The 16,816-nt window shown below is 40.5% G+C and overlaps 2 protein-coding genes across 6 annotated transcripts in view; one reads left to right on the top strand and one right to left on the bottom strand.

The window, feature by feature from the left end:
- Positions 1-15,491, top strand: part of LOC147013398 (synaptotagmin-A-like) — a 35,963-nt gene extending 20,472 nt beyond the window's left edge. For all 3 annotated transcript variants that reach the window (XM_085855194.1, XM_085855192.1, XM_085855193.1), the window contains 3 exons: positions 3,827-3,944; positions 5,550-5,683; positions 11,131-15,491. In XM_085855194.1, coding sequence (XP_085711320.1) covers positions 3,827-3,944; positions 5,550-5,683; positions 11,131-11,301 — 423 coding nt within the window. In that variant the 3' untranslated portion in view covers positions 11,302-15,491. The remainder of the gene's footprint in view (positions 1-3,826; positions 3,945-5,549; positions 5,684-11,130) is intronic.
- Positions 3,215-16,816, bottom strand: part of LOC147013397 (CUGBP Elav-like family member 1-A) — a 49,669-nt gene continuing 36,067 nt past the window's right edge. The window contains exons 12-14 of one of the 3 annotated variants that reach the window (XR_015051322.1): positions 5,985-6,133; positions 3,802-3,922; positions 3,215-3,264 (exon numbers count right to left, since the gene is read on the bottom strand). The gene's annotated coding sequence lies outside the window, so the exon portion shown is untranslated. Of the gene's footprint in view, positions 3,923-5,984; positions 6,134-16,816 lie in introns of all 3 variants that reach the window. The other 2 variants (XR_015051321.1, XM_085855196.1) reach the window with 2 other exon arrangements.

Here is a 16,816-nt window from a genome sequence, read left to right as displayed (position 1 = left end):
TGAGGGGTGGCCCCCAAGTTATCGTATGACTATGCATTCTGGCCCCTTGGGTTAAGAGGCATGTGTTTCTTTGATCATGTGCTTCAACTTTCAGGCTGAAGTACATGCGTGTGCTCGTTGGACAAGCTATGTTGGACTGTGTACCTCTTCACTGGAATGGTGACTTTGCTAACTTTGTATCACATCACCATTGCTGATGTGATAGAATGGTTGATGTTCGACATTCCAGTGAAGAAGTACTATATTGTTGGGGGAATGACTCCTCGGGGTTAATAAATGCTTAACATAATTTAGTTACTATATTTCCTTAAAGTGAATGTTTTAGAATAAGCATGAAGTAATTAACTGTGATGTTAGATATGCATCACTTATGTATTAGATAAATGCCGTGCACAACTCATGTGCGTCTTAAAGTCCCAACCCTATTGACCTTTTATTTGATGTTTTTACCCTCAGTTTTATGTCATAAATGCCTTTTATAGCATTTCGCTTGGCCAAGGTGCTATGTAGGTGAGAAAAGTCACTACGGCCCCAAGACATCTTGTCACCAGTAGCGAGGGGAGGGGGTGGGTGCGGTCCTTGATCTCAGAATGGTATCCAGACATCACGATGCAGCAGCAATGTCCAGAAGTGGTTGGCTTCCGTACTGCCCGAGTTTCACTCTGTTCGATTTTCCTTTCAGTGTTCTTTATGTAATATCATCAAACACCCCCCTCGTCCAATCGTGAGAGAGGGGAGGGGCGCAACGTGTCAGATGACACACGTTCTCAAGGGCGTAAAAGCGAGTTGCGCAGGGAAGAAGAAGAGTTTGCCTTGTCCTTAGCCCTGCTCGTTATGCTGAACCAGTGAGGGAAATGGCTACGTCATGTCCCACCAGATGAGCCGTATCTCTCTCTCTCTCCTCAACCAACGGAATATCCGTCCAGCCTCCTGCTTGGACCTGATCATTTTGCCAGGCTTTGCCTCGGGTTTACTCGACAACCTCCATCATTTCCCTCTGTCTATCTCTTTTGGAATGTCTGTGGGCCCAAAGTCTTAGATAAATAATGATCTTCCCGTTCGTTGTTTGGCATCATGAGCACGTATGATCAGGTAGTGGGGAAAATCCATTTATTTATTACCTCCATCACTGAAGGCAGATGGTTATATTTTCACGTTGTCTGCTTGCGTGAGCATATCTCAAAACGTTATGGACGGACTCGGCCGAAATTTGGTGGACAGATTGGATGTATGACAAGGCCGAAATTAAATTTTGATGGAGATCCGAATATGACAATTTTTTAAAAGTGATTCTTCACCATTGTGAAGGGCTAAAAATGATACGTAACACGATATCTCACAAAGTTGTGGATGGATTCGGACAAAACTTGGTGGACAGGTTGGGTGTGTGACAAGAATTGATTCGATTTTGAAGATTCGAATCTAGATCTGAGAATTTTTTTAAAAAGTGATTCTTCACCATGGAGAGATGGGGCCAAAAACGAGATGTTGCATGATATTTCAAAAAGCTACACCAGTGATGACAAAACTATATGGATGAGTTAGTAAAGTGATAAGAACAAGCCGATTCGATTTTGCTTGAGGTCCTGCTCCAGATCGGGCCTATCAGTGGGATACAAAGTGTAAACTGTTCAAATGTTCAGCATAGTGGAGGTATGCGCTCCACCGAGTGTCATTTTATGGATTCCTTCCCTTTTGTTTCCTCTCTCGGTGGCATTTTCCTTGCATAATAAACCTGACTTGGTCTCAGGTAAATTCTGGTTGGGGGTGGTGGCTTCATTTGGTGGTTTTTGTTAAGTCCCATTCAGGGTTGATTGGCTGTTGGTCCAACCACCTTCAGACCGCATCACATGGCCTTCAGGTTTGCTCAGCTTAATTAGATCGATATACATGACACACAGTGGTGAGACACTCAACTGATTTGGTGACCCCAATCTGCATGGTAATGTCGCGTTGGACGTGAGGATCCCGCAGGGGTCTTAAAAACGGTTAACTGTCGGGGTCATTTTGACGCAACAATATGTGTTTTCAAAACACAGCTGGGCCACACGCATGCCTCACTCACTCGATCTTCAGTAAAAGTCCTCAGCATCATTCCATTTTGCCCTTCAGCCTTGATACGGTCATCCAAGATGGGCCAGCAGAGGTACAAGCAGAAAATACATGTGGATACATACATACCACCACCAACTACACATATTTCACTCCTAGATTCCACGACACCAGAATAAATACAGAAACCACCAACCAACCTCAGAACCACTTTAATGAGGCATTGCTTCATAGGCATTGTTAAATATGTTTAATGACTTCATTACATTGTGACGTCCACGGGACTTGAACAGTCCCGCCAACGTAGAATGAGCCGAAACGATGGAGGCGGTTTATTTATTTATAACCCAAACATGGCGGTTCTAATCGCTACACCGCAAACGGGACGAGGAAGGTGGCACGAGTCACTTTTCACTGAGTTGATGATGTTTATTCGTTTTTATTATTACCAGAAATAACAAGACTCGGCAAGAAGAGGGATCCGGGGCGATTCGACAGGATGGTGTGGGATCGGGCGTGGGGAAAAACACAGACAATTCCAATGAATATACAGATCTCAATCCCTCTAAGGCGCCAAGCACACACACACACACACACACACACACACACACACACACACACACACACACACACACACACACACACACACACACACACACACACACACACACACACACACACACACACGTAGCTATTTCTGGTGGTCAGGCTGGACCGTGGTGTGGACGCAACTGTCCCTGGATCGGCGTCGGACGAGCTGGCCTTGCTCTCGTCAGGGGGGCAGGAGAAACCGTGGTGCTGTCGACCTCCTGGTCTTGGCCCAAGCCCGCTCACAGCCGCCAGGGAACCAGTTCTGGCGCCAAGTTGCGAGCAGGAGAGGGAGGCAGGTCTGCCCGCCGTTCGACCCCGTACTGCGAGTCAGCACAACCCTAGAGCCAACCAAGTTGAGGCACGAGGCTCGGCAAGGCTCCAAGACACGATCAAGAACACGATCAAATCAGCACAACAAGAAGGACGCTCTCTGCCGCCACAGGGAACCACACCAAAAAAACATGATCTTTTGGTTGTAATCTTCTTCCTCTTCCTTTTCGACCCCGAACAGAACCTTTTTATCCTCCTGCCCTCGTCACCTCCAATCGAGCCGTTTATTGGCCCACCGCCGTCGCCTTCTGCCAATCGTGATCACGGGGCGGAGCCATCCGCTGCACTGTCCTGTGACGTCACGGCCAGTCTCCAGAGAATACCAAAAAGGGGTTTACGCAGACACACTTACCCTATCCCGTGTCCCTATCTAATTACGTGACAATTATCATTTCCCCCCTTGAAGAAATGAACATTTACTAGACAACTTATCACCACTGAATTGCTACTTATTACATCGAGATCCTGGTAAACTCGAACAGCATGGCATACCTAATTAAACATCCTAATTACCCTTTGAATGCATACCCCCCCCCCCTCAAACGTAACAATATTAAGGAGGTACAGCAGGATTGCTGGCATTCTCACCATAAGCATCTGATCCTGTATTTTAAATGAAATAACAATTCCGTGCACAAAGGATTTTGGAAACAGCCTAACTTGAGCCAGCTGTTCCTTTAACCCTTATGAATATTTAAAATATCACCATCTTTGGCAAAAGACAAGGGTGAGCTTAATCTTAACATCATGTCTTTGTTATCGCTTGGTGGACTGAGTTTATGGTAATGCATTTGCTCTGTTCTACAAAAATCAAAAGCTCATAATAACCTTGATCAATGAATGATTCCTACAGAGTGATGTGCTCGGAGATTTGTGCTTCTCTCTGCGTTACATCCCTACGGCTGGGAAGCTTTTCATTGTCATTCTGGAGGGAAAGAATCTGAAGAACCTGGATAAACAGGGGATATCAGGTGATGCTGTGACTTCAAGTGCTTAATGCCACTGCAATTATCAGCTTCACGCTTTTAAAAAAAACACATATATATATATATATATATATATATATATATATATATATATATATATATATATATATATATATATATATATATACATATATATATATATATACTGATTATCTCATGTATCTTTGCATAAAAAGGACTATTCCTGAAAATCGGAAGGTACATCTCTAGACCAAAATACTATGGCAAGTCACAAGCTTGTTTCCCCAATTAAACGGATTAAAGCACTCGGCCGGCCTAATTTCAATCCTACTCGTGGAACTATTTCATGGAAAGGTCAACTGCAGTGTTACAAAGTGAAATGCTTGTGTATACAAGACTATCTGATGAGCTGAAATCAGAAGCATACTGTTTATAAAAAGTGCAATTTCTTTTTCATTAGCCAACTTAAAGAAATGTCCAGGTGTAAGATTAGCTCATGGAAGAGTTTGACAAAGCTGAGTGATCAAAGCATGACAATAGGATGTGAACAAACAACAACATGGGCAGAGACATCTGCAAGTGAATAAAGGCCTGTGAATAGGTGTGGTGAGACTAAACCATCTTTAATTCAAATTCTTGGCCATTTTCCCGTTTCGTCCATCTTCCATATTTTTTACCGTTTTCTTATTCCTCTTGATGCTTTTTTTTTTCATGATGTTTGAACTTACGGTGTCACCAAAGAGGATTTTCCCTGGTTACAGGACAATAAAGATTATTTATTTAAAAGGCTAAAGCAAAGAGTTGATGTGAGAGAGGGAGAGAAACAGAGACAGAAACAGAGACAAATAAACGAGAATTTGGGGAGAACAATGAAAGAATTACTGTTAGGATCAAGAAAGGAATAACATTTTAGTGTGGGGATGAAGGGGTGGGGGGGGGGGTGAAAGTCAAGGGGGAGCAAGACTCAGTGCAAGGCGTTTGAGAACTACTAGATCAGTGATCTGTATGCAAGAAACATGTATAATGCTGCTTCTTCTTTTGTATGCAACACGTGGCTGCAGGTCGCGTCATTTGCTGGGGGACACAGCTGTGCTGCTGATGCAGTGCCCCCTGGTTATTACAGCAGGAATTTGTAATTTGTTCAAGGTGTCTCGTGACTTGACTATTCGTGAAGGACACAGTGGGATCTTTAATGTCCACCAACTAATGCCAGCAGACAGGACACCCAGTGGTCCATTCAATGGATGGCACGTTGATGTACCACCCTACCTGCGAAACACCAGGATGAATTTATATCTGGGCCGAGATGTGTATCTAGAAAAATGACAAGGGAGATTGAAGGTAGAAAGTTGATGGAATGAAGTGGAGAAGTTGGGGCTCCCGAATTGATCAATAGAAGATGAGAATGGGGAAAAACCCATCATGGGTCACAAGCTGTTAGGGTTAGCTTGGTGGAACACTTAACTCTAATAGCCCTATCATCTGGCTCAATTCCCTGAGAATGTGAAAAGTATTATTTTGTAGCATCACAAGTAAATATATTAATGATCCTCGTTACATCTCTGCACTTTCGTTCAAACACCCATTGCTGGACTTATTCAGTCATTTAATTGTCCCATCTCTTGCCAGATCCATATGTCAAGCTGCAACTGGTACAAAACAGACGCAAACTGAAGAAGAAAAAGACAACCGTAAAGATGAATACGTTGAACCCTTACTTCAACGAAACCTTCAGCTTCGACATCCCTTTTGACCAGATACAGGTTTGTCCCTTCCCTCAACATGCAGCAGACCATGTGATGATTCAACTAGTGGATACATTTGGGAGTAACCTTTTTGCATCATTTGTTTAGGATTGGCACCAAGTTTGGAAATGGGATATCAAATCCTAGCTTGGTGTTGTCATTATTCTGTGAACGATTAACCCTTATTATGGAAATTGATGGTTGTCCATTGGAGTTCATGGGGGTGATGACAAATAATTATTTTCTAAAGATGTATTCACAGTACCCTCTCCTACATCAAAAATGCAAGGTCAGACTGAACAGATAGATAGATAGATACCTGTTGTCACTGTTAACTGATAGGTCTTGTGTTGAAGTTTTCTTCCTGTTTATCACCACTAGTTACACCATCTTGTGATATGTTTGGAAAATTTTTGAAAGTGTCAGACTCGTTGAAGTTTCTTTGCAGATGGTCTTCTTTTGGCCCACCTGTAATAACGTTCAATTAGCTCCATTCCCAAATTGCATATCTTAAGTCCTGTAGGTGCCATTTAAACCAGATGAGCAAATAATCATCATGATCTTAACCACCATATCCTCAATGTTTTCGAATATTAAAAGTGGGGAGAAGGGTTGAGCATATTTATCCAGGATATTTGATAAATTACTGTACATGGTGAATGCATGTTATCGAACATAAGCATAACCGGTATCCACCTGTGATGGCAGAGGTAATATAAAACTCTTTCTAACCCCTGACTGCAGAATATATAGCTCACCTTGAAAGTACTAAACATTTAAAGTGGTTACTGAAATCTATGATTTCAGGAAAGAAATCATACAAGCCGGTAGGCGACGAGGGATTCGCTAAGATCGAAGCGCTGGATACGATGCTTTTCATTCTGACTGATCCACCGACGAAGATTCATTGCCAAGACGTATTGGTTCACATACAATTGTTCCTCTGCCTGGCAAAATTTTTCCTATTGCGTATTTTGCCAACTGGCATTCCTCATAAAAAATGACGGTAAATGGACACCCTATTTTTGAAGGACTACCATTTGAAAAATAATCGGTTTGCTGGTTTGTGCTGTGGAGCCTCGCGTTGCGCGCGCGCGCGCGCACACACACACACACACACACACACACACACACACACACACACACACACACACAGAGAGACGGAAAACCTGATAAACTCTCAATGCTCTTGTTTGACCACACCTCCTCAGCCACACAATATTTTTCATAAGCCACGCCCACTTTCCTACGCCACTCCCACTTTAAATAATAAATAATTGGAGGTGGTGTGGGTCGTGGAATCGTTTTCGGTAAATAAATAATTGGAGGTGGTGTGTGGGTGGGGAATCGTTTTCGATAAATAATTGGAGATGGTGTGGGTCGTGGAATAGTTTTCGTTAAAAAAATAATTGAAGGTGGTGTGTGGATCGTGGAATCGTTTACGGAAAATAAATAAATAATTGGAGGCGGAGTGTGGGTCGTGGAATCGTTTACGGAAAATAAATAAATAATTGGAGGTTGTGTGTGGGTCATGGAATAGTTTTCGGTAAATAAATAAATAATTAAAGGTGGTGTGTGGGTCGTAGAATCATTTACGATAAATAAATGGAGGTGGTGTGTGGGTGGTGGAATCATTTTCGGAAAATAAAAAATAATTAAAGGTGGTATGTGGATCGTGGAATCGTTTTCGATAAATAAATAAGTAATGAAAGGTGGTGTGTGGGTGGGGAATCGTTTTCGGTAAATAAATAATTAAAGGTGGTGTGTGAATCGTGGAATCGTTTTCGGTAAATAAATAAATAATTAAAGGTGGTGTGTGGATCATGGAATCGTTTTCGGTAAATAAATAAATAATTGGAGGTGGTGTGGATGGGGAATCGTTTTCGGTAAATAAATAAATTATCGGTTTGCTGGTTTGTGCTGTGGAGCCTCGCGTTGCAGACACAGACACAGACACACACACACGGAAAACCTGATAAACTTCTCTCAACGCTCTTGTTTGACCACACCTCCTGAGCCACACAATATTTTTCTTAAGCCAAGCCCACTTTCCATAAGCCACGCCCACTTTCCTACGCCACTCCCACTTTTCATCAACCACGTCCACTTTCCCTAAGCTCCGCCCACTTTCCTAAGCCCCTCATAAAAAATGACGGTGAATAGACACCCGATTTTTGAAGGACGACCATTTGAAAAATAAAACCTCAATCAAAAATCGGCCCGAGTAAAATTGTCTAAATATCTCGAAGTGTTTAATTCTGAAGTCTCGCTTCTCTACATTCAAAACGGAAGGACAAGTATTGAAAATACTGTACGCGGTTTTTCGGCTGCTGCACAGCAACGGGTGGTTGCTAGGCAATGAAATTCAAATGCACACATTTCCAACAAATACTGCACACGTTGGCAAAGTTTCATCGAAATCGGTTCGCTGGTTTGTGCCGTGGAGCCTCGCGTTGCAGACACACACACAGACAGACAGACAGAATACCAGACAATAAGGGATATCTCGCATATATAGCGAATCCAATATATACTTACCTTTTGTTGAAAATTCAAGCCTAAAATCGCTTTCGAATATTCGGAGTGTGTGTGTGCAACAGTAGGTTAAAAATGTATTTATATTGGTTTCACGAAAAAAATATTTTCACGAAAAATATGTGACCACTATATTCATTATTGTTGTGTGTCTCTGTCTGTTGGATTCGCTCTCTATGCTAGATATCCCTTATTTGGGTTTTCCGTCTGTCTGTCTGTGTGTGTGTCTGCAACGCGAGGCTCCACAGCACGAACCAGAGAATCGATTTTGATGAAACTTTGCCAACGTGTGCAGTATTTGTTGGGAATGTGCGCGTTTGAATTTGGTTGCAAGCAACCACCTGTTGCTGTGCAGCGGCCGAAAAACCGCGTACAGTATTTTCAATACTTGTCCTTCAGTTTTGAATGTAGAGAATCGAGACTTCGGAATTAAACACTTCGAGATATTTAGAAAATTTTACTCAAGCCGATTTTTGATTGAGGTTTTATTTTTCAAATGGTCATCCTTCAAAAATCGGGTGTCTATTCACCGTCATTTTTTATGAGGGGCTAAGGAAAGTGGGCGGAGCTTAGAGAAAGTGGACGTGGTTGATGAAGTGGGAGTGGCGTAGGAAAGTGGGCGTGGCTTATGAAAAATATTGTGTGGCTCAGGAGGTGTGGTCAAACGAGCATTGAGAGAAGTTTATCGGGTTTTCCGTGTGTGTGTGTGTGTCTGCAAAGTGAGGCTCCACGGCACAAACCAGCAAACCGATAATTTATTTATTTACCGAAAACGATTCCCCACCCACACACCACCTCCAATTATTTATTTACCGAAAACGATTCCCCATCCACACCACCTGCAATTATTTATTTATTTACTGAAAACGATTCCCCACCCACACACCACCTCCAATTATTTATTTATTTTCCGAAAACGATTCCACGATCCACACACCACCTTTAATTATTTATTTACCCAAAATGATTCCACCACCCACACACGACCTCCAATTATTTATTTACCATTTCGGATTCTCCTTCCGACACCACCTCCAATTATTTATTCATTTACCGTAAACAATTCCCCACCCACACAACACCTCCAATTATTTACTTATTTACCGGAAACAATTCCACGACCTACACACCGCCTCCAATTATTTATTTACCGTAAACGATTCCACAACCCACACACCACCTTTAATTATTTATTTACCGAAAACGATTCCACGACCCACACACCACCTCCAATTATTTAAAGTGGGAGTGGCGTAGGAAAGTGAGCGTGGCTTATGAAAAATAGTGTGGCTCAGGAGGTGTGGTCAAACAAGAGCATTGAGAGAAGTTTATGGGGTTTTGCGTGCGTGCGTGCGTGTGTGTGTGTTTTTTTTGCAATGCGAGGCTCCACAGCACAAACCAGCAAACTGATTGTTTTTCAAATGGTAGTCCTTCAAAAATAGGGTGTCTATTTACCGTCATTTTTTATGAGGAGTGCCAGTTGGCAAAATACGCAATAGAAAAAATCTTGCCAGGCAGAGGAACAATTGCATGTGAACCAATACGTCTTGGCAATGAATCTTCGTCGGTGAATCAGTCAGAATGAAAAGCATAGTATCCAGCGCTTCGATCCCAGCGAATCCCTCGTCGCCTACCGGCTTGTCTGTATGTCTATGTCTGTCTGTCCCGAGCATAGCTCCGTGGGTTTTGATCCGATCCTGATGAAATTTTGGTGGGAGGTTTATATCATGATCTCGTTGTGTTTTCCTGAAAATGGGTGTGGTCCGCCCATAATGGGTGGACCCACGGCCAAAAAACATGTGTTTTTAGGGGGTAGCCGATTTCAATTTGCATCTTCTCCTGGGGGTTTTGTCGAATCTGACAGGGGTTTCGGTATTTGGTTAGCCCAATGGCACCTGCACAGCCCCACGGAGCTCGATTTTTTTTTTTCATTTTCAGGTCAAGGTCACAAGGTCACGAACTTAGAAAATTGCGATTTTGACATAAAAAAAATTTATTCTCCGAGGGGTTTGTCGAATCTGGCAGAGGTTTCGGTATTTGGTTAGCCCAATGGCACCTGCATAGCCCCACAGAGCTCGATTTTTCATTTTTGTCACAAGGTCATGAACTTAGAAAATTTAGAATTTTGACATAAAAATCAGACGACCGCCCAAACTTTGAGAGCGAGGATGCCAATATTTTTTTATGCATAATATTGAGGTCATTCCCCACCTAAAGTCTTGAAACCATTTTTCTCTATCTCAAACACCTTGCCCGTGGCACCCCCTTCAAGTTTGTTTTTACGCTGATTTCATCAAAGTCTGGATAATCCGAGGAGTGTGAAATGCCATATAGCCTATATGATGTTATATTGTTCCTGGAATGTTCCAGAGGAAGTTTTGCACCAAAGGTCATAATCCTTGACCTTTGACCTTTAAAGTTCACAAAGGTCAAATTTTCAAAGTTGTGGGAATCGAACCGGGTTTTCGACCTTCTTCGACAAACTACCCCATTAAGCTATAGCACGTATCCTGTTTCCTTATTTTTAATGTCCACAACATTGTTTTGGGACCTTTAAAGGTTATGCAAAGGTCAAATTTTTTAAGTTGTTGAACGAAACTGAGTTTTCGACATTTTGCAGCTATTTAAATAACCTGTCACTCGTACCACATCATGTTGATCATTTTTATAACTTGGTCAAACATTATCACATTGTCTCATCCTTGACTTCTGAAACAATCTACATCGTAAAATACCGCTCTTGAACCATCGTCGTCTTCAGACTTGCATATATATAAATCTTAATTACTGATAAATGTTAAAATAGTTTGTTTGTTTTTTCTCTTAAACATGTATTGTGAAACTTCTTAATTCTCTTGACAAGTCTTTTTATTGTTTCCCCTCCTAATCCTCACCACTGACACGTTGTTTTCCTTCTCCACCCCCAACAGAACACTCAAATCATTTTCTCCATCTACGACGCAAACAAAGTAAAGAAAAACGAGGCCATTGGGTCGGTGGTTGTTGGTTGCAATGCATCAGCTAATGGCATAAGACACTGGTCGGACATGTTAGCAAATCCCCGGCGTCCAGTTGTTCAATGGCATGCACTGGAAAATTAATTATGGGGGGGGGGGGGGGGATTAAATGTTTAATAACCAGAATTGAGTCAATAATGGAACAACAAATCAAATGGTAAGATGGAAGATAAAAGATATAACAAGACATTCCATTCAAAAACCAATGGTTTCTGGATTCAAGAATTGAGGGATAGATAAAAATTATTGAATTCATAAGAACCCTCATGGATATTAGTCGGTAAAAATCTACCCCCCCCCCCCATACACAAAGTTAAACTGGTGGTTGTACCTGGGATGCACATGGGATGGTTTTAGGGGGTACATTTCATTCCCCTCGACTCAAGGCTCGACCCTAATTCTCCATACAAGCTTATTATTGCCATGTGGTGAAAGGTTATTATAAATCAATAAAATAACAATTTCAGGGAAATCAACCTGTTTGCAAGAACAGGTTCTTTACTAGTTTAACCTGGGGCACACAGGCAATACATTTCCAATTACAATAAGGATATTCGGTTGGGGGGGGGGGGAGAAGGGAAGTGGAGGTTAATAAATTACATTTTAAGAAACAAATCGTTTTCCAGACATGTACAAACATGGAATGTTAGCCAACGGTCTATAGCAGATTGGATCCTGATGTTAAAACTACCACCACATTATACATTACAATGCTGAGTCTCTCACCTTTGAACCACTTAATGATTCACTCAGCATGGGTAGTTATCAGTTTGTAACTTGTGTGACCCACCTGTGTCCAAGTTTTAATAATTGCAGGGAACTTGAGACGACTGAAAAAGAACATCATGGTGGTGTCCATCCATCCGTTGGGACCATTCTGTGTGCAGAGCATTGGTGCTGCCGAGGCAGTCTGTTTAGCTATTGGGCACAATCCTGGACGGGTCGCCACTCCGACACAGGATACCAGCGAGCTGGCACTCATTTTGCCGACCTCGGAAGGATGACAGGCATGGTCAACCCCACCTGGTATTAATTCAACAATGAGTGGGATTTGAACTCAGGAACCTAGGATCCCAAGCATGGTTGTATGAAAATGTAGAATAAATAAACCACCATTTAATGTACAGTACAACACGGACACGTACTTGTTATTCTAACTTGCACAAATACCAGCCCTCACTGGATTCCCTTTGAGCGGAGAGGGGGAGGGTACGTTTTATGATCATTATCGATTAGCTCAGTAAATTTGTTCAACATCTTAATCCTCAGCACTTCAAAAAAAAAATCCTGTAATGTTACCCTTTCTACATCGAATAAAATTGTTTGAAGCATTTAACAGGTGGTTTGACTAATTTGGGGGGGGGGGGGGAGGTACTTCTTTTGGAGTGTGCGTGTAACAGTCAAGTGATAAACTACCATAAAACACATCAAGGTTTACATGCTTGTCAATTAGTTAATGGATTAAAAATCAAACAAGCCAAAAAAAAATCAAACCTTGAACACAGGAAGAGACCGTCTCATCCATCATTGTGTGTTGCATGTCCCATAATATTATTTTTATAACCTATCCATTATCTAACAGATAAAGAAGTTTGTTTATGCATTTAGTCCCAGCAGGAACCAGTACGACCAATCTTTGCATGGCCTCCTCTTTCATCTCGACTCAAGAGGAAGGTTGAGGGTTATGTTTGTATTTTAAAAAAAATTATAATAATAATAATAAAAATAAATTGATCCCAGATAATTCGTCTTCAGGTCTCGATCAGGTCTTGTGCTTATACACTGCCTGCGTTTTTTTCCCCCCCAGGAGCAAGAGTAATTTCTTTTTGAAGATCGTATGTTGAGGATGTTGCGATTTGATGTCAACAACAAATTTAATCACAGTGTTTACTTGTGTGCCTGTTATTAGATTGTTTTACACAGGTCTATTAAACCACCACCATGTTCAGGCCTTGAGTGAGTATGGTGCTTATACACAGTCTGTGTTTTTCCTTGTGAGTGCTTTGAGCAATGTTTTGTGAAGATGGTATGTTGAGGTTGCAGTGATTTGTCATCAAAAATTTTACTTCACTGGGCAACAACAACAAAACCTTTTTGTCTGTGACTAAGGGAAATGCAGGTGTTCTTGACTAAATGTGGGCTGCCAATTTCAAATCTGTAGTCACACTTTAGTGAGCACATCAGGTTTTCAAAATATGTAAATGTATTGTGGTGGTGGTCGTATGGCAGCTTAGCTGCCAGGGTAGCTATTATTTCTTGAAGCGTGACTGTGTTGCTGATGCAGTGCCCCTCTACCAGTACACACAATGGAACTGGTACTCATTTTGCCAACCTTTGAAGGATGACAGGCTGAGTCAACCCCCTGATGTATTCATTTTAATTCGGTGGCCGACGGGGCTTGAACTCAGGACCCAAGGATCCCAAGCCACCACCCTAACCACTGAGCCAACACCAGGCTTAATGTATTAATGATACCTGCATGCTATATTAGATACTTTATTATTGCAGATCCCAACATTGCACATCTAATATCAGTGCTTAGTAATAACAATGACTGATCTCTGTGTATAATATGTAGTATACAAACCAAGAACATAAACAAGGTGCAGAAAAAGTTGTTAAAACATTAGAACATGGTAATCTTAGGAAGGGTGTAAACTTGAAAGGGAAATCTGCCCCACTGAGTGATTCAGAAACAACACTTCAAATTTCCCCTCTTCCTTTCAATATAGTCAGTGTAGGCACTGTTCAGATGTGTTCAGGAGTGTGCGAGACCCTTGCTCTTGCACTTGTGTGGAATTGGTCTCCTGTTGTAGGAACCAGCAGTAATCGCCCATCATGTTTGGGTTGAACCGGCCTTCATACCCAGTTTCCATGTCCGAACTGTCTTGATGGAACCTTTCGCCTTGCTCATCGCTTACCTCACCCATATTAGGTGGGAAGAAATCAAGATGAGAATGCAAGAAGTGCTGTTAAGAGACGTCCTTCAGCCCATTCGCTGGTTGGCCTTCAGCATGTTGTGCACTAATTCTGTATACTGTTCAGCTCGATGTTTCCCAAGAAAGTTCTGCACAATCAACACAAATGCTTCCCATGCTGCAAACTCAAGTGGGTTTAGTATATGTTTGAACTGGGGATCACACATCAGTTCTCGGATCTGGGGCCCGACAAAAAAATGCCTGCTTTGAGTTTAACATCAGTTTTCTCTGTGCCAAACTTCTCTCTGAGATATTGGAAGCCATTACCATCGTGATCCAATGCCTTTACAAAGTTTTTCATAAAGGGTGAGGGTTAGTTAATCAATGTAATGCCTTGTGGAAAATTTTACTTAAAAAATCATTTTTAGCTCGCCTGTTCGAAGAACAGAGAGCTATAGCGATAACCCCGGCGTGAGCATGTTAACGATTTTGGTGCAAATTATTTAGAAGCTTGCCATTCATTAAATACGTGTACTAGGATGCTGATATTTGGCATGGAGGTTCCTTTGGGGTATATTATTGATATCGTGAAGTTGAAATTTAAAAATTTCAAATGTTTTAAATTTTTGACATTAACTTTTTTGTCACACATCAACGTTAAGGTTTTTGGTGCAAGTTATTTTTTTAGCTCGTTCGAAGGTTGCCATTCATTTAATATGTGGACGTGGATGCTGATATTTGGCATGTAGGTTCCTTTGGGGTGTTTTATTGATGTAGTGAAGTTGAAATTAAAAAATAATTTCAAATTTTTGACCTTAACTTTTTTGTAGCACATTAACGTTAAAGTTTTTGGTGCAAGTTATTTTTTAGCTCGTTAGAAGCTTGCCATTCATTTAATGTGTACTCGGATGCTGATATTTGGCATGTAGGTTCCTTTGGGGTATTTTATTGATGTTGTGAAGTTGAAATTAAAAAATAATTTCAAATTTTTGACCTGTTTTGAACTTAACTTTTTTGTAGCACATCAACGTTAAAGTTTTTGCTGCAAGTTATTTAGAAGCTTGCTATTCATTTAATGTGTACTTGAATGCTGATACTTGGCATGGAGGTTCCTTTGGGGTATATTATTGATGTCGTGAAGTTGAAATTAAAAAATTTCAAATGTTTATAAATTTTTGACCTTAACTTTTTTGTCGCACATCAACGTTAAGGTTTTTGGTGCAAGTTATTTTTTAGCTCATTAGAAGCTTGCCATTCATTTAATGTGTCCGAGGATGCTGATATTTGGCATGGAGGCTCCTTTGGGGTATTTTATTGATGTCGTGAAGTTGAAATAAAAAAATAATTTCAAATTTTTGACCTGTTTTGAACTTAACTTTTTTTGTAGCACATCAACGTTAAAGTTTTTGGTGCAAGTTATTTCGAAGCTTGCTATTCATTTAATGTGTACATGGATGCTGATATTTGGCATGGAGGTTCCTTTGGGGTATTTTATTGATGTCGTAAAGTTGAAATTAAAAAAAAATTCAAATTTTTGACCTGTTTTGAACTTAACTTTTTTGTAGCACATCAACGTTAAAGTTTTTGGTGCAAGTTATTTAGAAGCTTGCCATTCATTTAATGTGTACTTGAATGCTGATATTTGGCATGAAGGTTCTTTTGGGGTATATTATTGATGTCGTGAAGTTGAAATTAAAAAATTTCAAATGTTTTAAATTTTTGACCTTAACTTTTTTGTAGCACATCAACGTTAAGGTTTTTGGTGCAAGTTATTTTTTAGCTCGTTCGAAGCTTGCCATTCATTTAATATGTGGACTTGGATGCTGATATATGGCATGGAGGTTCCTTTGGGGTATATTATTGATGTTGTGAAGTTGAAATTAAAAAATAATTTCAAATTTTTGACCTGTTTTGAACTTAAGTTTTTTGTAGCACATCAACGTTAAAGTTTTTGGTGCAAGTTATTTAGAAGCTTGCCATTCATTTAATGTGTACTTGAATGCTGATATTTGGCATGGAGGTTCATTTGGGGTATTTTATTGATGTAGTGAAGTTGAAATAAAAAAAAAATTTCAAATTTTTGACCTGTTTTGACCTTAACTTTTTTGTAGCACATCAACGTTAAAGTTTTTGGTGCAAGTTATTTTTTAGCTCGTTGGAAGCTTGCCATTCATTTAATGTGTACTCGGATGCTGATATTTGGCATGTAGGTTCCTTTGGGGTATTTTATTGATGTCGTGAAGTTGAAATTAAAATTTTTCAAATGTTTTAAATTTTTGACCTTAACTTTTTTGTCGCACATCAACGTTAAGGTTTTTGGTGCAAGTTATTTTTTAGCTCATTAGAAGCTTGCCATTCATTTAATGTGTCCGAGGATGCTGATATTTGGCATGGAGGCTCCTTTGGGGTATTTTATTGATGTCGTGAAGTTGAAATAAAAAAACAATTTCAAATTTTTGACCTGTTTTGACCTTAACTTTTTTGTAGCACATCAACGTTAAAGTTTTTGGTGCACGTTATTTTTTAGCTCGTTAGAAGCTTGCCATTCATTTAATATGTGGACTTGGATGCTGATATTTGGCATGGAGGTTCCTTTGGGGTATTTTATTGATGTAGTGAAATTGAAATTAAAAAAATAATTTCAAATTTTTGACCTGTTTTGAACTTAACTTTTTTTGTAG

This window comes from Eptatretus burgeri, chromosome 14 (assembly GCF_056783735.1).
Source record: "Eptatretus burgeri isolate ZD-2024b chromosome 14, Ebu_testis_v1, whole genome shotgun sequence".
In the NCBI taxonomy this organism is placed as follows: Eukaryota; Metazoa; Chordata; class Myxini; order Myxiniformes; family Myxinidae; genus Eptatretus; species Eptatretus burgeri.
This window is presented reverse-complemented; position numbering and strand designations above follow the sequence as displayed.